Source organism: Nymphaea colorata, chromosome 14, assembly GCF_008831285.2.
Source record: "Nymphaea colorata isolate Beijing-Zhang1983 chromosome 14, ASM883128v2, whole genome shotgun sequence".
NCBI lineage: Eukaryota > Viridiplantae > Streptophyta > Magnoliopsida > Nymphaeales > Nymphaeaceae > Nymphaea > Nymphaea colorata.
In genome coordinates, this window is record NC_045151.1 from 638268 (window position 1) to 657418 (window position 19151).

At 38.1% G+C, this 19151-nt stretch overlaps 2 protein-coding genes across 7 annotated transcripts; both read left to right on the plus strand.

The window, feature by feature from the left end:
* Positions 1 to 4309: 4309 nt before the first annotated feature.
* LOC116267421 (uncharacterized) lies at positions 4310 to 7716 on the plus strand. Its single transcript, XM_031649124.2, has 3 exons — positions 4310 to 4553; positions 5713 to 7117; positions 7252 to 7716. The coding sequence occupies exons 2-3, from the start codon at positions 5849 to 5851 to the stop codon at positions 7612 to 7614; spliced, it is 1632 nt and encodes a 543-aa protein (XP_031504984.1). The 5' UTR covers positions 4310 to 4553; positions 5713 to 5848; the 3' UTR covers positions 7615 to 7716.
* Positions 7717 to 9910: 2194 nt separating this feature from the next.
* LOC116267718 (translation factor GUF1 homolog, mitochondrial) lies at positions 9911 to 18208 on the plus strand. 6 transcript variants are annotated; one of them, XM_031649587.2, is made up of 14 exons: positions 9911 to 10415; positions 11142 to 11892; positions 12101 to 12257; positions 12396 to 12450; positions 13131 to 13198; positions 13275 to 13379; positions 13453 to 13524; positions 13605 to 13718; positions 14122 to 14262; positions 14358 to 14417; positions 15821 to 15989; positions 16695 to 16780; positions 17186 to 17347; positions 17786 to 18208. In XM_031649587.2, the coding sequence occupies exons 1-11, from the start codon at positions 10077 to 10079 to the stop codon at positions 15984 to 15986; spliced, it is 2028 nt and encodes a 675-aa protein (XP_031505447.1). In that variant the 5' UTR covers positions 9911 to 10076; the 3' UTR covers positions 15987 to 15989; positions 16695 to 16780; positions 17186 to 17347; positions 17786 to 18208. The 6 variants fall into 6 exon arrangements, with proteins under 6 accessions (XP_031505447.1, XP_049931228.1, XP_031505445.1 ...); XM_050075271.1 differs by having other exon boundaries at positions 15821 to 16780; XM_031649585.2 differs by lacking the exon at positions 16695 to 16780 and having other exon boundaries at positions 15821 to 16025.
* The last annotated feature ends 943 nt before the right edge of the window (positions 18209 to 19151 follow it).

Below are 19151 nucleotides of genomic sequence, written 5' to 3' on the forward strand. Positions count from 1 at the left end.
ACAAAGGCAGCTTGAGTTCCCCTCCATGACCCATCGGTTTCAGTAGCCTCACGTTCATTTCTGTTGCCCGTCACAATATCGTGGGATAAGAATTCGCTGTTCTCTTCAAAAACTTAATATTTTTTAACCCTTCCAACTCATTCTCAGGTTCTGTTATGAAGTTTGCGTTTGATAGATCTGAGGCTACGTTAAAATGTATGTTTTGGGAGATTTAATAGCATGGATTTTAAATATATGCTACATGTTAAAAACCATGGATTTAATGAGGATGGAAAGAGTCCAACCTTAGATCAATGAACATCATATGTAACTGCGGATATCAGATTTACGGTGAAACAAACACAACCTAAATTAGTTAGATCACAATAAATTGATCCAAATCCAGTTTATATATATACATATACACACACACACATTTTTTTCTTTATTTTTCTCTTAATCCTTCATCATGTTACATTAGATGGTTGAGTGACTCTAAAAATATAAATGGACAATTAGATATCGATCTGGTTTCGGTCTTCACGTATAGATTCAACTGGAATACAGATTGAAATCTAAGCTTCCCAATACATATAAATTCTTTCTAGGGAATTTACTACATGTGTACATTTTTCTGGTCTCTTGAGTAAATTTTTTTTTGTTCGAGGCAGGAGTGCCAGAGCGAAAGTATGTCCCTCAGATGACGGATTGTTCATGTTGGGTGCCAAAATTTAGCAGGCAAAATTTTATGGAGAGAAAGAAGTCGCACTTCATTAACTTAACAATAAAGATTTGAATCTGGGGATCTGAATTGCTTCAAAAAAATAGATACAGAAAAAAATGGTAATGACTAAGAAATCAGATCAGATTTATAGAAATGAAATTTGATGGAGTTCGGATTCGGCCTAAATAACTGTTCAGATCTGAATTCGGATTCAGATTTGATTTTAAATGAGTATCTTATATTTAATACCCATACATTGTGAAATTCATGTTCTTAATATATCATAATGCGGTTTCAGATTTGGACGTGAATTTGAAAGTTGGAATCGGGGAATATGAATTTACAATTGGACTTGGAAATGGAATAAACTTTTCTTCATTTACATTCACTTGGAAATTGGAAACTGTTCTTGCCTGTCATTCTCTTCCTTTCTTTAAATTTTAGATAGTATGTTCTTCAAAGTCTGCATTCCATAAACCTTAAAGCTTTCTTTTTTCGAGATCATAGCATTCCTATTCACTTTTTTTTGAAGAAAACTGCAATACTCAAATGTGAGAAATAGGGCTTAAAAATACCTCTTAATTGAGTTTTTTGAGAAATTTATAGGTAAGCCTGGGCATCGGCCCAATGCCCAACACCTGAAACCCGGGCCCGAGCTCTGCCCAACCATTCAAATTGAGCTTGAGCCTGGCCCAGGCCCAGTCAGATTAAATTAAAAAAAATATATTTAATATAAAATAATATATACATAATAAAATAGTATATATATAAATTAATAAAATAAATATTTAAAAAATATCGGGCCCACCCGGGCTTATATTTATCGGGCTGGCCCGGTGTCCGAGTCAGGCCAGGTATCGGGTACCCATCGGCAACCCGGCCTAGGCACCCTAGCCTTATGTATAGGGTCTATGAACATGGGTTCAATACAACCTAGTCTTACTGTTGGTACTAGAATATTATTCAAACAAACTCAGTGTGTCTTAAGAGACATAGCATAGTTGGTCAGCTTGAGTGTCGTCTGACAATGCATCCTTAGCTTAACACTTGAGTTGAAAAGTATATTGTAGTACCACCCAGTTCTCAAAGCAACCCTTGACCCTGAGGGAGCGCGCAAGTGGTACATCACCCTCAAGAACCACCACCACTGCAAATCTGACATGTAGTGACGCTAATCTCTTCTGTGGAGTTTATGACCTTCAGCAAACTCATAAGACAGAACTAGGTGTCAACAAATTGACTTGATGAATAAATATATAGATATGTGGGCTGCAGTTTTGAACAGCCCACACTAAATCATGACAATCAACTCTCGAAATGACTTATTAAAGCAAAACCCAACTTTAATCTAAAAACAAGAGTTGCCAAGACCCAACTTTGCTTATACATTTATATGTAGAAAAAGCAAAGCCTAAGACAAGCTGCTTTTTAATGGCTACCATGCAAAAAATTACAAGTTATCTGCCTAATCCCAGCTCAGCTAAGTCATGACTTCACTTATCATATGTTGAATTCATAAGGGTTCATATATTTGCTAACGCTCTCCATGTGGGACCTTTCTTTCCACTTTGAACAGGGAAAGCAAATCTTGGAAAGATATGAGGGCCTTTTCCCTTGCAATTGGCTTTATTATACTTCTCCAAGTTTGTGACTCCACCTCTTGAATAGATTCAATGTTAGGCACATGTAGAAGGTCAACTTTGCATGCTTCTATTCCACTCGATTGTTGCCATCTTCACAACCTTTTCTTGAATTTATTTTATGTTATATATTTCTTTTATGTGGGGAAGGAGGGTGGGGTTTACTTATTAGCCATTTGATCTGATGAGAGATCCAATAGCATAATAATAGATGCTTAAGTAGAAATTGCGAAGGGCCTGAGATCTGTAGATGTCATGTTCCGCGGTTTGGTAAAGGAGAGAAGGACATTTTTGTAATTTAATTTATTAAAAAATGTTCTCCATAGTCTTTTTACTTTTTTTTTATTTTTATTTTTATAAAAAGTTTTCTTTTTTCATGTGAACTAACAATATTTTAGTTAATAATCATATGATGCATGCACCAATATGGCGCATGTAAGGAGGTTTCACTTTTTTGACTGATTGCTTTTGAAAGAGACCAAGAGCACTGGAGAAAACCAGGGGCAGAGCTAGAAACTTTTTTTGCCAAAGAGCACTCATTCAAAAAAAAAAAAAAATTAGACATAATAAAATGATCAAGGGGCGTGAGGCAAAAAATTAGATATGAATAAATTAATTATTGGAAACAACACATATGGAAATAACTAAATTTTTTTCGATAGTATAGGCAAATGCCCACACAGTGCCCACATGCAGCTCTCCTCCTGGGTGAAACCCTCGACAGACATGGTTCGATTATCATATTGGTAGAGGTCAGTTAAGAGAGAGAGAGAGAGAGAGAGAGAGAGAGAGAGAGAGACTCTTTTGTTAGCAAACATAAGATCCAAGACACCCTGGAACTTGAAACCTTGGATCTTAGATCTGAAGATTTTAAATGTACCTTGATCTAAGAAACAAGACAACCAAACACATCAAATTCTAGATTTAGTCCTTCATGGAAAGAACAGCAAGAAAAACCCTTCAGGTCTTCTCTGACCCTCTCATGGAAACAGCGGCAGAACTTTCCGGATCCAATCTGGTTTCAAGAGGTAAACTCAACTTTGGCTTGTGGAAAAGGTGATGCCCACGAGAGTCAAACCTATATTGCTCCTAAATCTGGCAACTATGGCCCGCCATACCAAAATATGACGGGTCTACCAAATTTTAGAGAACTTTCACAATCAAAATTAAGTCTGAGCATAAATCTGACTTCTATATCCAAAAATCACATTTTTTCTAAAATTACACATTTTTTTTTTACATTCTGTATAGCCAGATTTTCAAAAAACCTGCGCAACGGCAGCACATACAGCTTATATATATATATATATATATATATATATCATGATTCAATGTCAAAAGAATTGGTGCAACTCAAATATGCTTTTTAATCAAATACTCATTCTGCACATTTATTGAAAAGAGAATTAAAAAGCTGTCTCAGTTATATAACTCATTTATGAACAGAAATTTTCAGTTCCACATTGTCAAGAAATCTGACTTAAATCAACTGAAGTTTCTCTTTTTGGGATGCCGGGGTGGCTAAGATACTTTCATTTTTAAATCTGAGGATAGAAGATCTAAGAAGTTCAAATCAGATCAAATTGGAACAAGCAGTTGCTTTACGCCCATAACTGGTCCGTATAGATCCGACTGGCAGTGCCATTGTGTGAAAGCAACTTGGAAATAATGTGATACAGGCAAATTTAACGAACTAGGAAAACCAAACAGATCGACGCCAACTAATATTAAGAAGGATTACCAGTCACAATTTGGATGTAGATCTGAAGTCTGACAGTAGCACCAATCTGTTTAGCTGGAACCATTAAAAAGTGTTAGATTCATTAATCAAATCTTGAGTACGAAATCGTGGTCTGCATTTCAAATTTGAGCTGCAAAATAAGTGGATTCCCAGTTTAGAAGACGACTAAGATGGTGGTTTTATAAACCGACCGACGACGTTCTACTTCGAAGAGGTCAACACTCTTCTTTTTTTCCTGTTTCTATTCGTCCGTTTCGTCTCCATCTGAAGTTGGTGAAAACCCACTCTTTCTTCAGTGACTTTTGCACCTTACGCACACTCAGAGTTCTTTTTCTCTATCTCTCTCCCTCTCTCTCTCTCGCGTTCTTAAAGGGAGGTAGATCGATGACTACCAAGATGCAGAAATCTCTCTTTCTCTCCATCTCGCTCTCTCAGAGAGAACGACGGAGAAAAACAACTAAAGAGCAAGGTTCTCTCTCTCTCTCTCTCTAAAGAAGTGCCTTGTTTCCCTTTCTTTCCGTTCTGAAAATGTAAAGCTTTCCGCATTTGCTTGCATATTTCGGGTATCAGTTTTCTTCTTTTTCCATTCGGTTGAAAATCGAAATTCTTTGTCGTTCAGATGATGATCCTTTTTTGGGGGTTGGAACTTTCCCGATGACCTCCTAGCTTTCTCGTTTTGGGTAGGTTGTAAAAGCAAAAGTTCATCGTAATCTTTTGGGTTCCTTCTGCTTCTTAGTCGCTTCCGACGGTTTCTTTCCTGATGCTTCCGGAGAGTTCTCGTGTTTGTTAAACTATAGTTTGTCTGTTTAGAACGGAAGGGCTGTGTCAGCGTGTTGGTGGAGGTTTCACGTTTCGAACGTCTCCCGTCGAGCTCCTGAGATATATTTAACAATGGTAGACTCTAAATCGATGAATGACTTTCGCAGCAGCTTGGATGATTTCCGCAGAAAACAGTATTTTCAAAATTGTCAATAGGGAGTCACAGGCGTGAGACTCTTCATTATAAAAATAAGATGTGTAAATGATATTTTATAAGGTTTTGAAGATTAACTGGCTTGGTTATCTAAGTTAGATTTATAAATAAATGATTTTGCATTCATGTGTCTTAGATTTATGAAGAACAGTTTAAAACACGAAACATATTACAAAACAAGGATCCTATATCATCCTTTTTGTTTGCGTTTCATGAATTGCTTTAAAATTCTAGTTTCATCATTGAAATCATAGCAAGCATTGAAATTTTTGTGGTTGCCAGACACTTGCTGGTTGGTTGGTAGTTCATACTTCAATACCTTTGGAAAGCCAAGAGTGGCAGAAATTCGATCCGTTTGACGTTTTGATTCTTCAATTGCTCGAAAGTCGAAATTTTTTTGTTGGTGTTTCGGACCTGAATAGTTTTTAAATGTTCGCAGCTACTTACATGTCAGATGAGTTGACCTTTCATGGTTAAAGTCAACACTTTTTATCCGTTCTGCATCCCCTTTCTCTGCGTTTTTTGAAGTATTCAGTTGATGTGCTCTTATTATTTCATTTATTTTCTTGACTTACGAGATGCTTTCATCTTTTCTTTACTGTTTTTAATGTGTTTATGCTAATGTGCTCCGATTATTTGATTTTGGTGTATATAGGGCAGAGATCATTAGTATTTGATCAGATTCTTTGGGTTTCTATCTACCTACTTATGGCTCAAGTGGGAAAATGGTGCAGTCAATTTTGGTGATTAAGAATCTTGTGCAGTAACATAAGTAGGATAATCTTAAGAAGATGAAGCCTTTGGTGGATCTGCCCTTTCACTACTTCAGAGCTAGATGGTTCTCTGCTTCTTGTGTTTGTATGGCTGTGTTCTCACTTACTGCAGTTGTGACTTTCCAGTTAACTGCTTTTAGCGTGAGCCAATGGTCTGAGTATATATGGAAAGCAGCGTCTCCTGCAAGTCCTAGTGGATTTCAATTACTCAGTTCTCAGACCACTGATGGGAACATTTTACAGCTGTGTTCTGCTAGACAAAAACGAGCTGGTAAATTTAATCAGTTGGATATCGCAAAATTAGAAGCATTATGTACGCAAGAGCAGTTACTAATTAAGATCAGGAAGGAATTGAATGAGTTGGATAATGCTTCACTTCAAAGATTTACCAGCAGCCAAAAGATTCTGGACCCACTAACGAGAGGCTTTAGTGAAGGTAAAAATAATGAGATGATGAAAAGGATCAATGAATTGCAGCAAATAATCGATGGAATGAGGGAACTTGTCAGAAATTCTGTAACATTTTTGCCTCTAAAGGATATGCGATTCCAAAGCAAACCAGAAGCAGGACATACATGGTTCATGAGCAGCTTTGATGAATCGATTGAAGATGGGAATGGCTTCCTGCGCCTCCCTTCGAACGCATCTAAACAGAGAATTCTTTGTGTTAAGGGAAGGGATCATTCTGATGGAACTAAAAATGGTTATGGATTAGCATGGAGAGACTACTTGCCGCCAAATTCCACTCTGCTTCATGGACTGACTTTTGTTGCAGAAAACTATTGGGACTATGGAAACTTATGGCATGGCTTGATGGCTTTAGGCCCTTTTGTGTTGTGGAATAATAACAATGAGTCTGTCATGCCCAAGAGGATTGTGTTGTATCACAAGGGGGAGGTTGTGCATGGAATGGTGTCATGGATTTCTGAAGTGCTACACTCTGTAATGGGGTATAAACTGCCCTTAGATATCCTTGATTATGGCAATGGCCCAATTTGCTTTGAGCAGTCGCTGGTGTATCGCCACAGTTTTGGCAGTCTCTCGCAACAGAAACGATCTGAAGCATTTGATGTGATCAGATCAAAGGCACGTGCATTCTGTAACATAACAATTGCAACCAACAGAAATGACACTCCAGATTTCAATTTTACACTACTGACTAGAGCCGGAGCCAGATCATTTAAAAATGAATCAGTAGTCTCTTCCATCTTCGAGAATGAGTGCAGCAAAATTCGTGGTTGCCAATTTCGTAACATCAGAGCAAATGGTTTAAGCTTCTGTGATCAGGTAACCTGTATTATGGTTGCTGCTCATCTTTGCTCCTGTGCTTAGGTTTCTGTCTGTTCTTCCATTTATTCAAGAGCTAATTCTCCATTGTCTTTGTTATATTGTGCTTATCTTCCGATTTTGTTTCTTTCCAGGTTAGTTTTCTGAGCACCACTCATGTTTTAGTCACTGTACACGGAGCACAGCTGACAAACATGATTTTTATGCCAAAAGGAAGCCATATAATGGAGATTTTTCCTAAGGGATGGCTGGAGTTTGCTGGAATTGGACAGTACGTGTTCCACTGGTTGGCTGATTGGGCTGGAATGAAGCATGAAGGCACATGGCGAGACACAGAGGGGCCAGAATGCTTGAGGCCAGAGAAAGAGAGGTTGGAATGCTTCTCTATCTACAAAAATGGGCAGGTTGGATACAACCAAACTGCCCTTTCAAGATGGTCCGCCGATGTGCTTAAAAAGGCGAGCAGCTCCATCTCTGCTGCTAGTGACACTTCTTGATAGTAGAGAAACACGAGAGAGAGCAATGTATATGTAGTTACTAATTAAATCTTACAGTGTAACTAATTCTACAGATACAAGTACTCAATACTTTTTTTTTTTTTTGGTGGTTAACATGAATATTAGAATTGTATAAGCTGATTTCAACCGTTGGGTGAGCAAGAGGGTCAATCGAGCGAGAGGGTCAATCCCATCGCTCAAAGGACCCCCATTCCCCCTGCCTCTGGGGTCCTGAGTTGCGTCGATGTCAGTGATAGAACGTGACACCCTTCAACTTGGATGTCGCGTCCTACCGTCTTAAGACACAAGAGCATAACGCTCACGAGAATCAAACTAGCTCACGGGAATCAAACTAGAGACCTGTCTTTTACAAGTCTCTAGCCCGACCAAACCAGCTACGGTATGCCTCTTGAGCAAACTGATTTCAACCATCAATTATCAAATAACAAGATTGAGACAAATAAAAAAATTGCATTTTCAATGGAAATGAATGATTTGAGGACGTTCATGTCTAGTTCTGGTAATCTGTGCAGCTGTTAAATTTTGACAACTGATCTTGATTCGTAATTATTTGCTTGAATCTAACGAACAATAAATACAAAGTGCTTAAAAGGCAAAATACACAACATTACCGTTTTACAACACTGATTGAGCCTTATAGTTGCATCTAAGAGGAAGCACAATAGGGAGGAGCTTCTTTTGATCTTGTTGCCGGTGCTCTTGTTGTAATTAGGACTTGCGTAAAGGCAGGTATGTATGTCTCTGGAATGGGGGATATAAAAGGATCAAATTCGGATGATTCCAGTGCGTTAGAATTTGGATACAGTTCAATCTATGAAGCAAAAATTGCCGAAATCGGAAAAGTACCAAATCTGAACTGTTTGTGTTCTGTTTATTTCACTTACGCATTTACACTTTGAAGGAGTTCATCAACACACCCCTTTTTTCCTCTGAAATCTCTCTCGCTTGCTAGCTTGAAACTTCTCAACAAGTTCGAAAAAAGGCTTATGGTGTAGGTCTCTGTTATGGAGCAGCTCTCGCTTCTCTTTTAATCATTTAATTGGTTAACTTGTTTCCGTGACAGACCATGCCAATATGTTGCAGCACTTCCAAATTTTTAATGGTCTGAGATTCAGATTCTTTCCGTGCATGTATCAGCATTGCAATCTTGTTTCTAATTATTGATACGCAATATCTTGTTTTCATAGTTTCATTAGATTTTATTCTTAATATCTAATTTTTCAGCTTAAAAATACTCTATAAAAATTTATTGCTTAACTGACTCGTCACCAAGTCAACTCCCTTACCTTGTAACCCGCTTGTCAGCTGATCCATGTCCAATTCCTGAGTTTGCCAACTGTGCTAGAAACTTCAATTATACAATATGTGAATTTATTGTTGATTATTATAAGTACTTCAAATGGAGAATGATACCCACAAATAATGAGTATGAAACTATTGGAGATACTTTACTGTGGATCATTGGTACCGCAGCAAGAACCCATGTTACTTGTGATGATCTTTCATACTCGAGATACTTCAGTGAGGATAAGTGGTACTGCAGTAAGACCCATTGTGATGATTTTTCATACTCGGAGATACTTTATTGAGGATCAATGGTACTGCAGCAAGAAACCATATGGTACTTGTGATGATCCTGTTGAATTAGATGGCTCATCACTCGCTGCATTATGTGGACATTCTTATCTAACAGAGCTTTGTAACTTCTTTACACGCCTTATTTTTTCACTCCCAATATGATATTGCTGCCTCTTTAGAATCATTACAAACTAGAGAACCCGAATCAAAATCTGATATAACTACTTTAGGTATTGCATATATAGTTGGTATATCTAGTTCTTAACCAGTGTCAGTTGCTACAATTTATGCATACGTTATAATCTTTTTTCTCTGTTCACATAACTTGGCGTATCACTATCCAGTGGACCAGTGGTAGCAGGGCCGAGAACAACATAATATCAGACTCAGCTTATAATTGCAAATAATTTGGAACTAATTGTAAGGTTTATTTTAACCTATAGATCATAACTTGCCGGTGTGATATAAAATAGAATGTATGTGTGTGATATATATATATATATATATATATATATATATGAAATTCCATTTACTTGGAGCCCAAAATGAAAATAACTACCAAATGTAAAATTTATCTTACAAGGCAAAAGTATGTACTTCAAAATGGATTTTGAGGAAGGTGAAAAAAGAAAAGAAAAGAATTGCAAAATTCCATTCGCGGATCCATTTACCTCTTTGCCATGTTGTCGAGACTTTCAGTGCATCCTGGTTCAGACCAGATGTCCCGTGAAGGTCTGACCCGTTGACACCCCCAGCTCAGTCCCCCATTGTCTACTGCTCAAGGATGCCCACGAACTAGGAATTCGGAGCCGTCTTCCCTGGCCTGTGCTTGGTTGGCATCTCTCCTGCTTACGGAGTCTCGAATGGGTGTTGTCAATCGAGCTGTGAAGACGCTACATCCTCGCGGAATTTCTTCGTTCCTGTCTGGTTTCTCTTTGTCTCGCCCTCTTTCCTCCATTTCTCGAGGAATCAGAGCGACCATCAATGGTTTAGGATTTTCCAATTCATTTTGCTCTCAATCTCGCCATGTTGACAAAGACAATGGCATAGATGTGACCGGGTTTCCGCCGGAACGGATCCGGAATTTCTCTATAATCGCCCACGTCGATCACGGGAAATCGACTCTGGCGGATCGGTTGCTGGAACTGACGGGGACCATCAAGAAGGGTCATGGGCAACCTCAGTACCTCGACAAACTGCAGGTATTTCCCTCACTGAGTCTGAAGTTCTTTGGAAAAAATGTGGCCTTGTGAGTTTGGTCGCGAGTAGGGGATATGGGTTTTGGCGTGCTGTTACATAGCTATGGTGGTCATATGCGAGGCATGACTGCTGATTGACCACTGTATGGTAATTCGGTGAGTGTTTCTTGTTGGTGGGCGTCCCTTATTTTTGTCTTATAACACAAGTTCATGAGTTTATGTAAATAAGAGTTTGCCTCGTTCTTTGCGTTTTTCTATCTCCTACGGGTCAGAAATTTGGATGTATTTCTACTAACCTAGTTTTGATGATAAGTAATTCTATTAGTAGTCGTGACAATGTGTAAATTGCGCATTCAGGAGGCTGAAACATTCGAAAGCAACTTCCTGGCAAATGTATGTTTATGATTGCTGTCGGAAAATATTACCTACTATAAGAAAGTGTGCATCACCGTTCTTCGTAGTGCGACGCTGATTATTTTCCAATGTGAAAAAGATCTTGCTTCATTTACCCACTTGTTTCTTTGGTTGTCATTCCACGTTCTCTTTTCTAATTCGTGTCTTAGGAAAGTCTTTTGGTCAATGTACAAAAGAAATGGGAATTTTCCTGTTTGATTGTGAAGGCTGTCTTCAGAAGTTAAAATAACTCTCTGTTACTGCAATCTTGTTTCCTCATTCCATGTTGAATTTAGAGGAAACATTGGCTAAAGTAGTACTCTTTTGTGTTATTAGGTTGAGAGAGAAAGGGGGATAACAGTTAAGGCTCAGACTGCAACTATGTTTTATAGATATGATGGCCATGATTCTGAACGCTCTAGAAATACTGAGGTGCCTACTTTCTTACTTAACCTTATCGATACACCTGGTCATGTAGATTTCAGCTATGAAGTATCAAGGTCTCTTGCTGCCTGCCAAGGTGCTCTTTTGGTAGTTGATGCGGCCCAAGGTGTCCAAGCACAGACTGTTGCTAACTTTTACCTTGCTTTTGAATCAAATCTGACAATCATCCCTGTAATAAACAAGATTGATCAGCCTACTGCTGAACCTGATCGTGTTAAGGCTCAGTTAAAATCCTTATTTGATCTTGATCCAAAGGATGCTCTCTTGACTTCTGCTAAAACTGGTGAAGGTCTTGTACATCTGCTTCCTGCAGTCATAGAACGGATACCACACCCACAAGGGAAGACTGAATCACCTCTTCGGATGCTTCTATTAGATTCCTATTATGATGAATATAAAGGAGTTATCTGCCACGTTGCCATAGTTGATGGTACGCTTAAAAAAGGGGAGAAGATCGCATCAGCTGCAACAGGACAAGTTTATGATGCTCTCGATGTTGGGATTATGCATCCAGAACTCACACCAACAGGAATCCTTTTGACTGGTCAAGTGGGTTATCTTGTTAGTGGCATGCGTACAACCAAAGAAGCTCGTGTCGGTGACACACTTTTCCATGCACGAAGTGTTGTTCAGCCACTTCCTGGTATACAAAAGAATTTGTCCTTGATTAATCTTTTTTCTTTATATTTATAGATGTGGTTCTTACCTTGTTCAAGTGACCTTCATATACCATCTTCTGCCATTGCTTTTCAAATTTTTGAAGTATACAAAATCTTTGATTCACCACTTCAAGTATGTTTTCTTATGTTTCTTGAATCACACAATCGAATTGACACAAGTTGCTATTCTAGGTTTCAAGCCCGCAAAACACATGGTCTTCGCTGGCCTTTATCCTGCTGATGGATCTGATTTTGATGCTCTTAATCATGCTATAGAAAGACTTACATGCAATGATGCTAGTGTTTCTGTGACTAAGGAGAGTAGTACAGCACTTGGCCTTGGTTTCAGGTACATTTCACTGATTTCATTGATAGAATTACAGTTTATATTTTGATATGAAGTATTGAAGATGTCTATTTTTGTATCAGCTCTAAGATCTGACAAATTTTATTTATTTTTTTTCATATGTTTTTTGTTTGAATGCAGATGTGGTTTCTTAGGGTTGCTTCATATGGATGTGTTCCATCAACGGCTTGACCAGGTACAGTTTCCTTGACCTTTTTCTGTTATATGTTCTGAAGTTGCACATACTAATAGTAATAGATACTCACTCCTATCATCATGCGATGTTACGTGCACTGGGTGTGTTAGCCACTGATAACACGAACACCCCTGACAAGAAGAACCCAAAAATGCACACACACCTTTCCCTAATCCCCGATAGGGTCTTCCCTTCCCAGAAAGGTAAAACGCTCAATATTCTTCGTTTCCCTCAACCAAGGTCCTTCGACCTTATTTATAAGCACTATTGATCAGCCCCATGAGGATCCAATCCATTTTATACGCCGTGCCTAACAGGGTGAACTATGCATTTTACTAGTCTCTGCTAGACCTTTTAGTTTTAGGGCCTTCAACAAGCTGTGTCCGACTTCTGATTTTGACAATTTAGGTTTTAGTGAAGATACATGGCTTGAAGATTAATTTGCAGGGATAAACAAATTTCTTTCATGTTAAATTGAATTATCTGGATGGATATGTGCCACTATCATAAACAAGTATCTTGTTAAATCACCACAAATATTATCCTCTTTCATATCCACAAAGTGAAAGGAGCAAACTTTAGCTTAACATGTGTTACTTGAAATGTTTTGCAAGTTTAAGAATTTTAGTTATTATTTTTTTCCCGTTTTTATATGGAACTTATGTGTGAACTCCTTTCAGGAGTATGGGGCACAAGTTATATCAACTATTCCTACAGTGCCTTATATTTTTGAATACTCTGATCGGAGGTACCAATTCTAGCACTAGAAGCTCTCATGTTGAAGTATTTTTCTTTGGTCTAACAATTTATGTGGCATTTCTCAGCAAAATTCATGTTCAAAATCCTGCTATGTTGCCATCAAACCCTGGGAAACGTGTAGAAACCTGTTGGGAACCCTCAGTAATTGCTACGATCATTATCCCCAGCGAGTAAGCCCCAATGCAAAATGGATGTAATAGTTTTTTTTCTCTCTTCTTGTTCATTTACATCATGCATGTTCAGATATGTTGGACCTGTCATTACCTTATGCTCTGAGAGGAGGGGACAACAACTTGAGTACTCATTTATTGATAGGTGAAGTATCATAGTGCAAAAAGTGTATATTTTTTTTCAAGTGAAGGATAAAAATCATTCTTCCTTCCCACTTTGTGCAGCCAAAGGGTTTTTATGAAATATCGGCTTCCGCTAAGGGAGATTGTTGTCGACTTCTACAATGAATTGAAGAGTATTACATCTGGATATGCCTCGTTTGATTATGAGGAGGCTGAGTAAGTGTTGGAATTTCTTTTGTCAGACCCATCTAGTTTAGAACTTTTAGATCTTGTGGGAATTTTGACAAATAGACAGACATCTAATGGCTTTCCAGCTTTCTATGACTGTCTGGTACTGCATACTGATACCTCAAACTGCCCTTATTACATACTCATGTTGAAGTGCATCTACATAGGAGCTATGTAAAATATATCTCGTTTGTCCCTTATAGCTCATTCTTTTATGAGTTATTATGGAATAGTGTGAACTTCTTCTCTGCAGTTGGACATAGCTACAAGTGGTGAATAGTATAGGTTTCCATGTTACTTGTTCAGTTTTAAGTCTTGATGCACTACTACAAATTTTTTTTCTGTTCTTTGTGTTAAAAATCTTTTTTTTTAATGATCCATTCATGAACAGATATCAAGCCGCTGATTTAGTGAAGCTTGACATTCTTCTGAATGGGCAACCAGTTGATGCTATGGCAACTATTGTCCACAATCTGAAGGCACAGCGAGTCGGTCGTGAACTGGTGGAAAAGCTCAAGAAGTTTATAGACAGGTCTATCATTATCTAGGAATGTTAAGTATTTCAGTTGTTTGGTTGTTCCTTATAGTGCTTTAAAGTTTAAACTAAACACAGATGCATCTTTGTAGGCAAATGTTTGAGATAACCATACAAGCTGCTATTGGGTCAAAAGTTATTGCAAGAGAGACGTAAGTTACTTCTTTGTTTGATTTTCTCAGTAGAAATTAGAAAATATGTTGTTCTTATGTTTCCATTTTCTTTTGAAACTTTTGTTTGGGGTGCACTCGTAATGTCTTTTGCTACTTTATTTAGACAGGAACGTGGTAGAAAGATGTAATAATACATGTGTATGTCATACGTAATAATACATGTGAATGTCTGTCTCTATATGCCGAGAAAACAAAAAATGCAGTTGTTTCCTAACAATCAGTGTGCTCCTGCTGCAATCTAGAGAAAAACCAATGGGTTATTCTGATGGCTGCATTCTGGAGTTAGTTTAATTTTGTTGAGTTAGAGAAGGTCCAGATCCAACAGTGGGCCCAGCACTAGTTTAATTTCTGTGTTACTATTGCAATGGCTTGTATGAAGCATATGCTGTTATCCACATTATATCTTGGTGTATGAGCTTAGGAACTGATATAGAAACTTACTATCACATTAGGTAGACCAATAATTCTAAGATATTAACTAGTGTAAGAGGAAATGAAAGGGTTCATGTGACTACCTTTTTAATGAAAGAGCTACTTGACTGTGTTAAAACGTGTATAAGGTTTGGGTCATGATGTCTGGATCTGGATCCAGATTCATACGTCATATTAGGTGTTTCCTTTTTAATGTTATGTTTTCTCATTAATGGCATGGCTGTAATATTCTTTTTTTTAATAGGACTTGTTAGTCCATGGTGTAAATTTGTAAAAGATCGATTTTATAATATAATCTTAGGGTTCAGCAGACAGATACTGCTGCTGCCGTCCCTATCCTTTGGCACTTCTCTTCTCCTTCTTTCTTGTTTTTCTGTGCATAAGTCTTTGGTGGATGACAAAGTAATCTGATATTTCAAAATCTTAGAGACTGCATATTGAAAACGTTGCTTTCATTTGAACAATGTTGACATCGTTTAACTTGATCTCATTCTTCAGTCCAAAGAAGGTTGTTGACCAATCATCTGATGATGGCAATCTCCATATTATAAAGGGACACTTTTAAGTCACACTATGTCTCGTCAACACAGTGAAAAATCCTTTAGCTGTACTGCTTTCTTGCCTTGACACGTATTAACTTCTTTCATAACAATGCAGTGAACCTACAGATGTTGGACACACTCTAAGTATCACTAAGCTCATTTCAGAAAATCACATTGCTGGAGATTATGACCTGTATCACAAGTTTGTACTTTCACCTAGATTTAGAGCTTGTGCTTGTTATTTGCATGCAAAAAATCTGTACCAGTCAAGACATACCATATAAATCATTTGTGTTACACATTAGTTGTTAATATTTTGAAATGTAAAGTTTGTAACTGCTATTTGAACTGTTTGTTTTGGATTTGGTACCTCCATAAGTGTTTGTCTAATTCATTATGTATCTCCAGTATTTCAGCAATGAGGAAGAATGTGCTTGCAAAATGCTATGGCGGGGATGTTACCCGAAAGAGGAAGCTGCTAGAGAAGCAGAAGGAAGGGAAGAAAAGAATGAAACGAGTTGGCTCAGTCGATATACCACAGGAGGCTTTTCATGAACTATTGAAGGTCTCATGAAAGGTAACCAAGAAACTGCAAGAATGGTAACAAAATCTTGTAAGTGGTAAAGATGGTTAAGAGTTCCTCAAGAATTTGGGGTTTTAGTCATCATGAAAATGGTGTGCCACTTAAATAGCTATCTCAGTTCTTTGAAGATGTGTTTGTCGAGGGTGTTTACGTTTATTACGTTGGAGACTACATTTTTCCTTGATGTGCTATGTTTTATTTCATATGTAAATTCTTTATCTGCTTTCTGTTGAAGGAACATTCCTATTTTCAGAAGAAATGAGGATCCAAAGAATTTCACTTTATTTTGTCAGCACCATCAGCTGTTACATTCAGAGTCTTAAGACCGTTTGGTGTTGGTTGCTGTGATTGTCAGTAATCCATCCACTTTGAGCAAGAAACAATTTCCACTAGGAAAATTATTGTTGATTGCAGGCATCTTGTCTTAGCTGATCGCTTGCTGTCCAGAGGAACTGAACCTAAAACCAAAAGTAGCCAGGCAATTCCACAGGCTAATTAGGTTAATAGAGTCGAAGTCTCATTTGGCAGTTGGCCTTGTTTGTATATGAGGTAATCCAGCTACTTCCTATGTTAAAGTGGAAATACGGAGGCCAAATTCATTTATGTTTGACTTGATTATGTTTGTCCAGCCACATCCCCTTCAGGAAAAATTGTTGATATACCTGCTTTCCATCTTTTAACTTTTGCAAGTGGAAGCAGGAATTTGCTACTGTGGGATCCCATCCTTTTTCCACCTTTTGTTGGAAGCGGGAACCTTATCAGATTAGGCCAAGCGACACATCCAGGTATTGAACTCCTGACTCCTACTTGAAGGCCTTAAGCAGACCCACCTGGCCCGGTGAGCAAAGCTCCTGTTAGCACGTGTATTGGTTCTCTTGAAGCAGATGATGATGTTAATAGATCCTTTACTAGAACAACATTGTTTTGAATATGGGTCTCAAAATTTTTTGACCTGTTTATGCTGAGTGAGTCATGCTTTTAGGTTAACAACTTCAGTCTTGGAGGTCCTCTCTGATTTTGATTATATAATTATCAATTCACTATGGTCTCTTAAGAGAAAATTAAGTAATTTTTGCTGAAGTTCTACTGATGGTCACTACCAGCCTATGTGTTCTGTCTGCTATTTTACTTTTCATATTGTGTGTTTACTGAAATTCTTGGTGGCAGCAACTAACATATTCTCTGTTTAGTTGTAGGACAAAGAGGAGCTTGCTCTATGAAAAAGTCAATTTGGTCTCCTAACTTCTCAGGAAGTTTCCTGTATAAAGTACATAAAACTGTAACAGAGAAGGCTTCTGACAAGAGACGATTTTCTGACCTTAGCAATTGGCATCGGGAACTTCTAACCAAAGGTTTATAAAACCTTCCTTGGAACCCACTTTATATTGGTCTTTTTTTTTTTTTTTTTGATCCCCATTAAAACCAATGAGGTTTTTGGATGTGTCAAACTTTGCCAACATAGGATAAGCATGTTGCCGTCCCTTGTTCTATTTATCACTCAATGCAAACATCGAGACACATCTACCTTCCCACACAAGTCTTTCTAGTGCTCGAGCCTTGAGTCCAAGGATCCATACTCCAGGAGTTGAACTGAAAACCTGTTTCCACTGGAAGCTCTAGCATTAGCCTTGTTGAACTCATAGTCCTGTCAATTTGGTTGAGTTGCAAGTTGGCCCAATAAAATAAGTCAAGCTCTTTACTGGAAGGGGGATCACAGTTATTTGTATTTCTATTGTCAGTATAGGGGCACGTAACTTACTTTCGCTGATCTTTTCTCTTTTGAATTGCAGAAACTGTTGGAGCAGAGCTGGCTGAATTCTGGAGGTGGTCATGACGAACATACTGAAACGGAGGTGACAGCAACTAATTTTTGCATACCTGCACCTATTACCTATATAGCAACACAAATCTCAATCCTGAGACGGATTTGGCATGTCTGGCATATGTCTTTGATCCTGGTTTGAGGTTCAGTCTCGAATGGCTGCTACTTTGTATGTGTGCTACATGCATGATTTTATGTCCATGTATCTGTCATGGGCGTATATTTTGGTAAATGGAAGCAGCATGTACACAAAATTTTTTCCTTCGAAAATTACTAAAGATATTGCTTCTTTTTTATGGCAAAGTGCCTCTTGCGTGTATCTTCACTTTCTGCAGAACTGTAAGAAGATACTGCTTTTTCTGTGGAAAGACATTCTATTGTTTTATAATCACACTAGCGAGAAACGAAGAACATTTACCTTAACCTCCTTGCATGTGATGGTAGAATCATAGTTGGCCAGTGTGTGGACACAGATGGACTGGAGACCAGGTATGGGAATTGGATCAACTGGGTTGATTCTGGATAGCCGTAGTTTTTCAGAAATCCTGATCCTGGGTCTGATTCATTGCTTATGCATTGTAAACAAAAGCGATGAAGCAACAGCAGGTAATCCTCTAAACAGGTTCCATGTTCCTATGGTTTCGCAGGATCGACTTAATCGATGGTACTAGTCCGTTTGGTGCTTGGTCTCAAATTCTGATTCGATCTTGTAAGGCCAAATCTAACCCAAACTTAGCTTAGAATACCCATATTTCAGTACACTCAAATCAGTTTTGAGTTGGATTTTTTATTCAATTTGGACGTAGACTTCCATTTAGCTCTAAACCTGCATATGCAATTCAAATGAATCAAGTCCAATTACCGATTGTATCTTTTGATATTTTACCAAATCCAACTAGTCAGTTTCAAATTCAGGTTGGTATTCTGATACCGTTGGTCGATTGGCATCCCTTACAGTTGGCACCAGGGGCAGAGGGAGGGGAGGGCCCGCTTAGGCCATGGCCTCACCCTGGCCAATGAAAAAAAAAACTTTTACATTGAAAAAAATATTATTTTTTAATTACTCTATTTATTTTTTAGATTTAAATTCAGTTTGGTCCTATCCAGATCCAGAGGTTGGACTGTCCTGGCTCCGCCACTCGTTGGCACAACACAAAAAATGGATGAGTGATTTATCTCAATTCCTTTTTCAGCTTTTCTTTCACCAAGAAAAGTCATAAGTGCTGGTCCACATCACATGCTAATGTTGGTGGTTAAGCCTGACTACTTAGGCCTCCTGCCATGCTTCTGAGCTCCTTATTCTGACCAAGGCGTGACGATACCTAGTCCAAGTT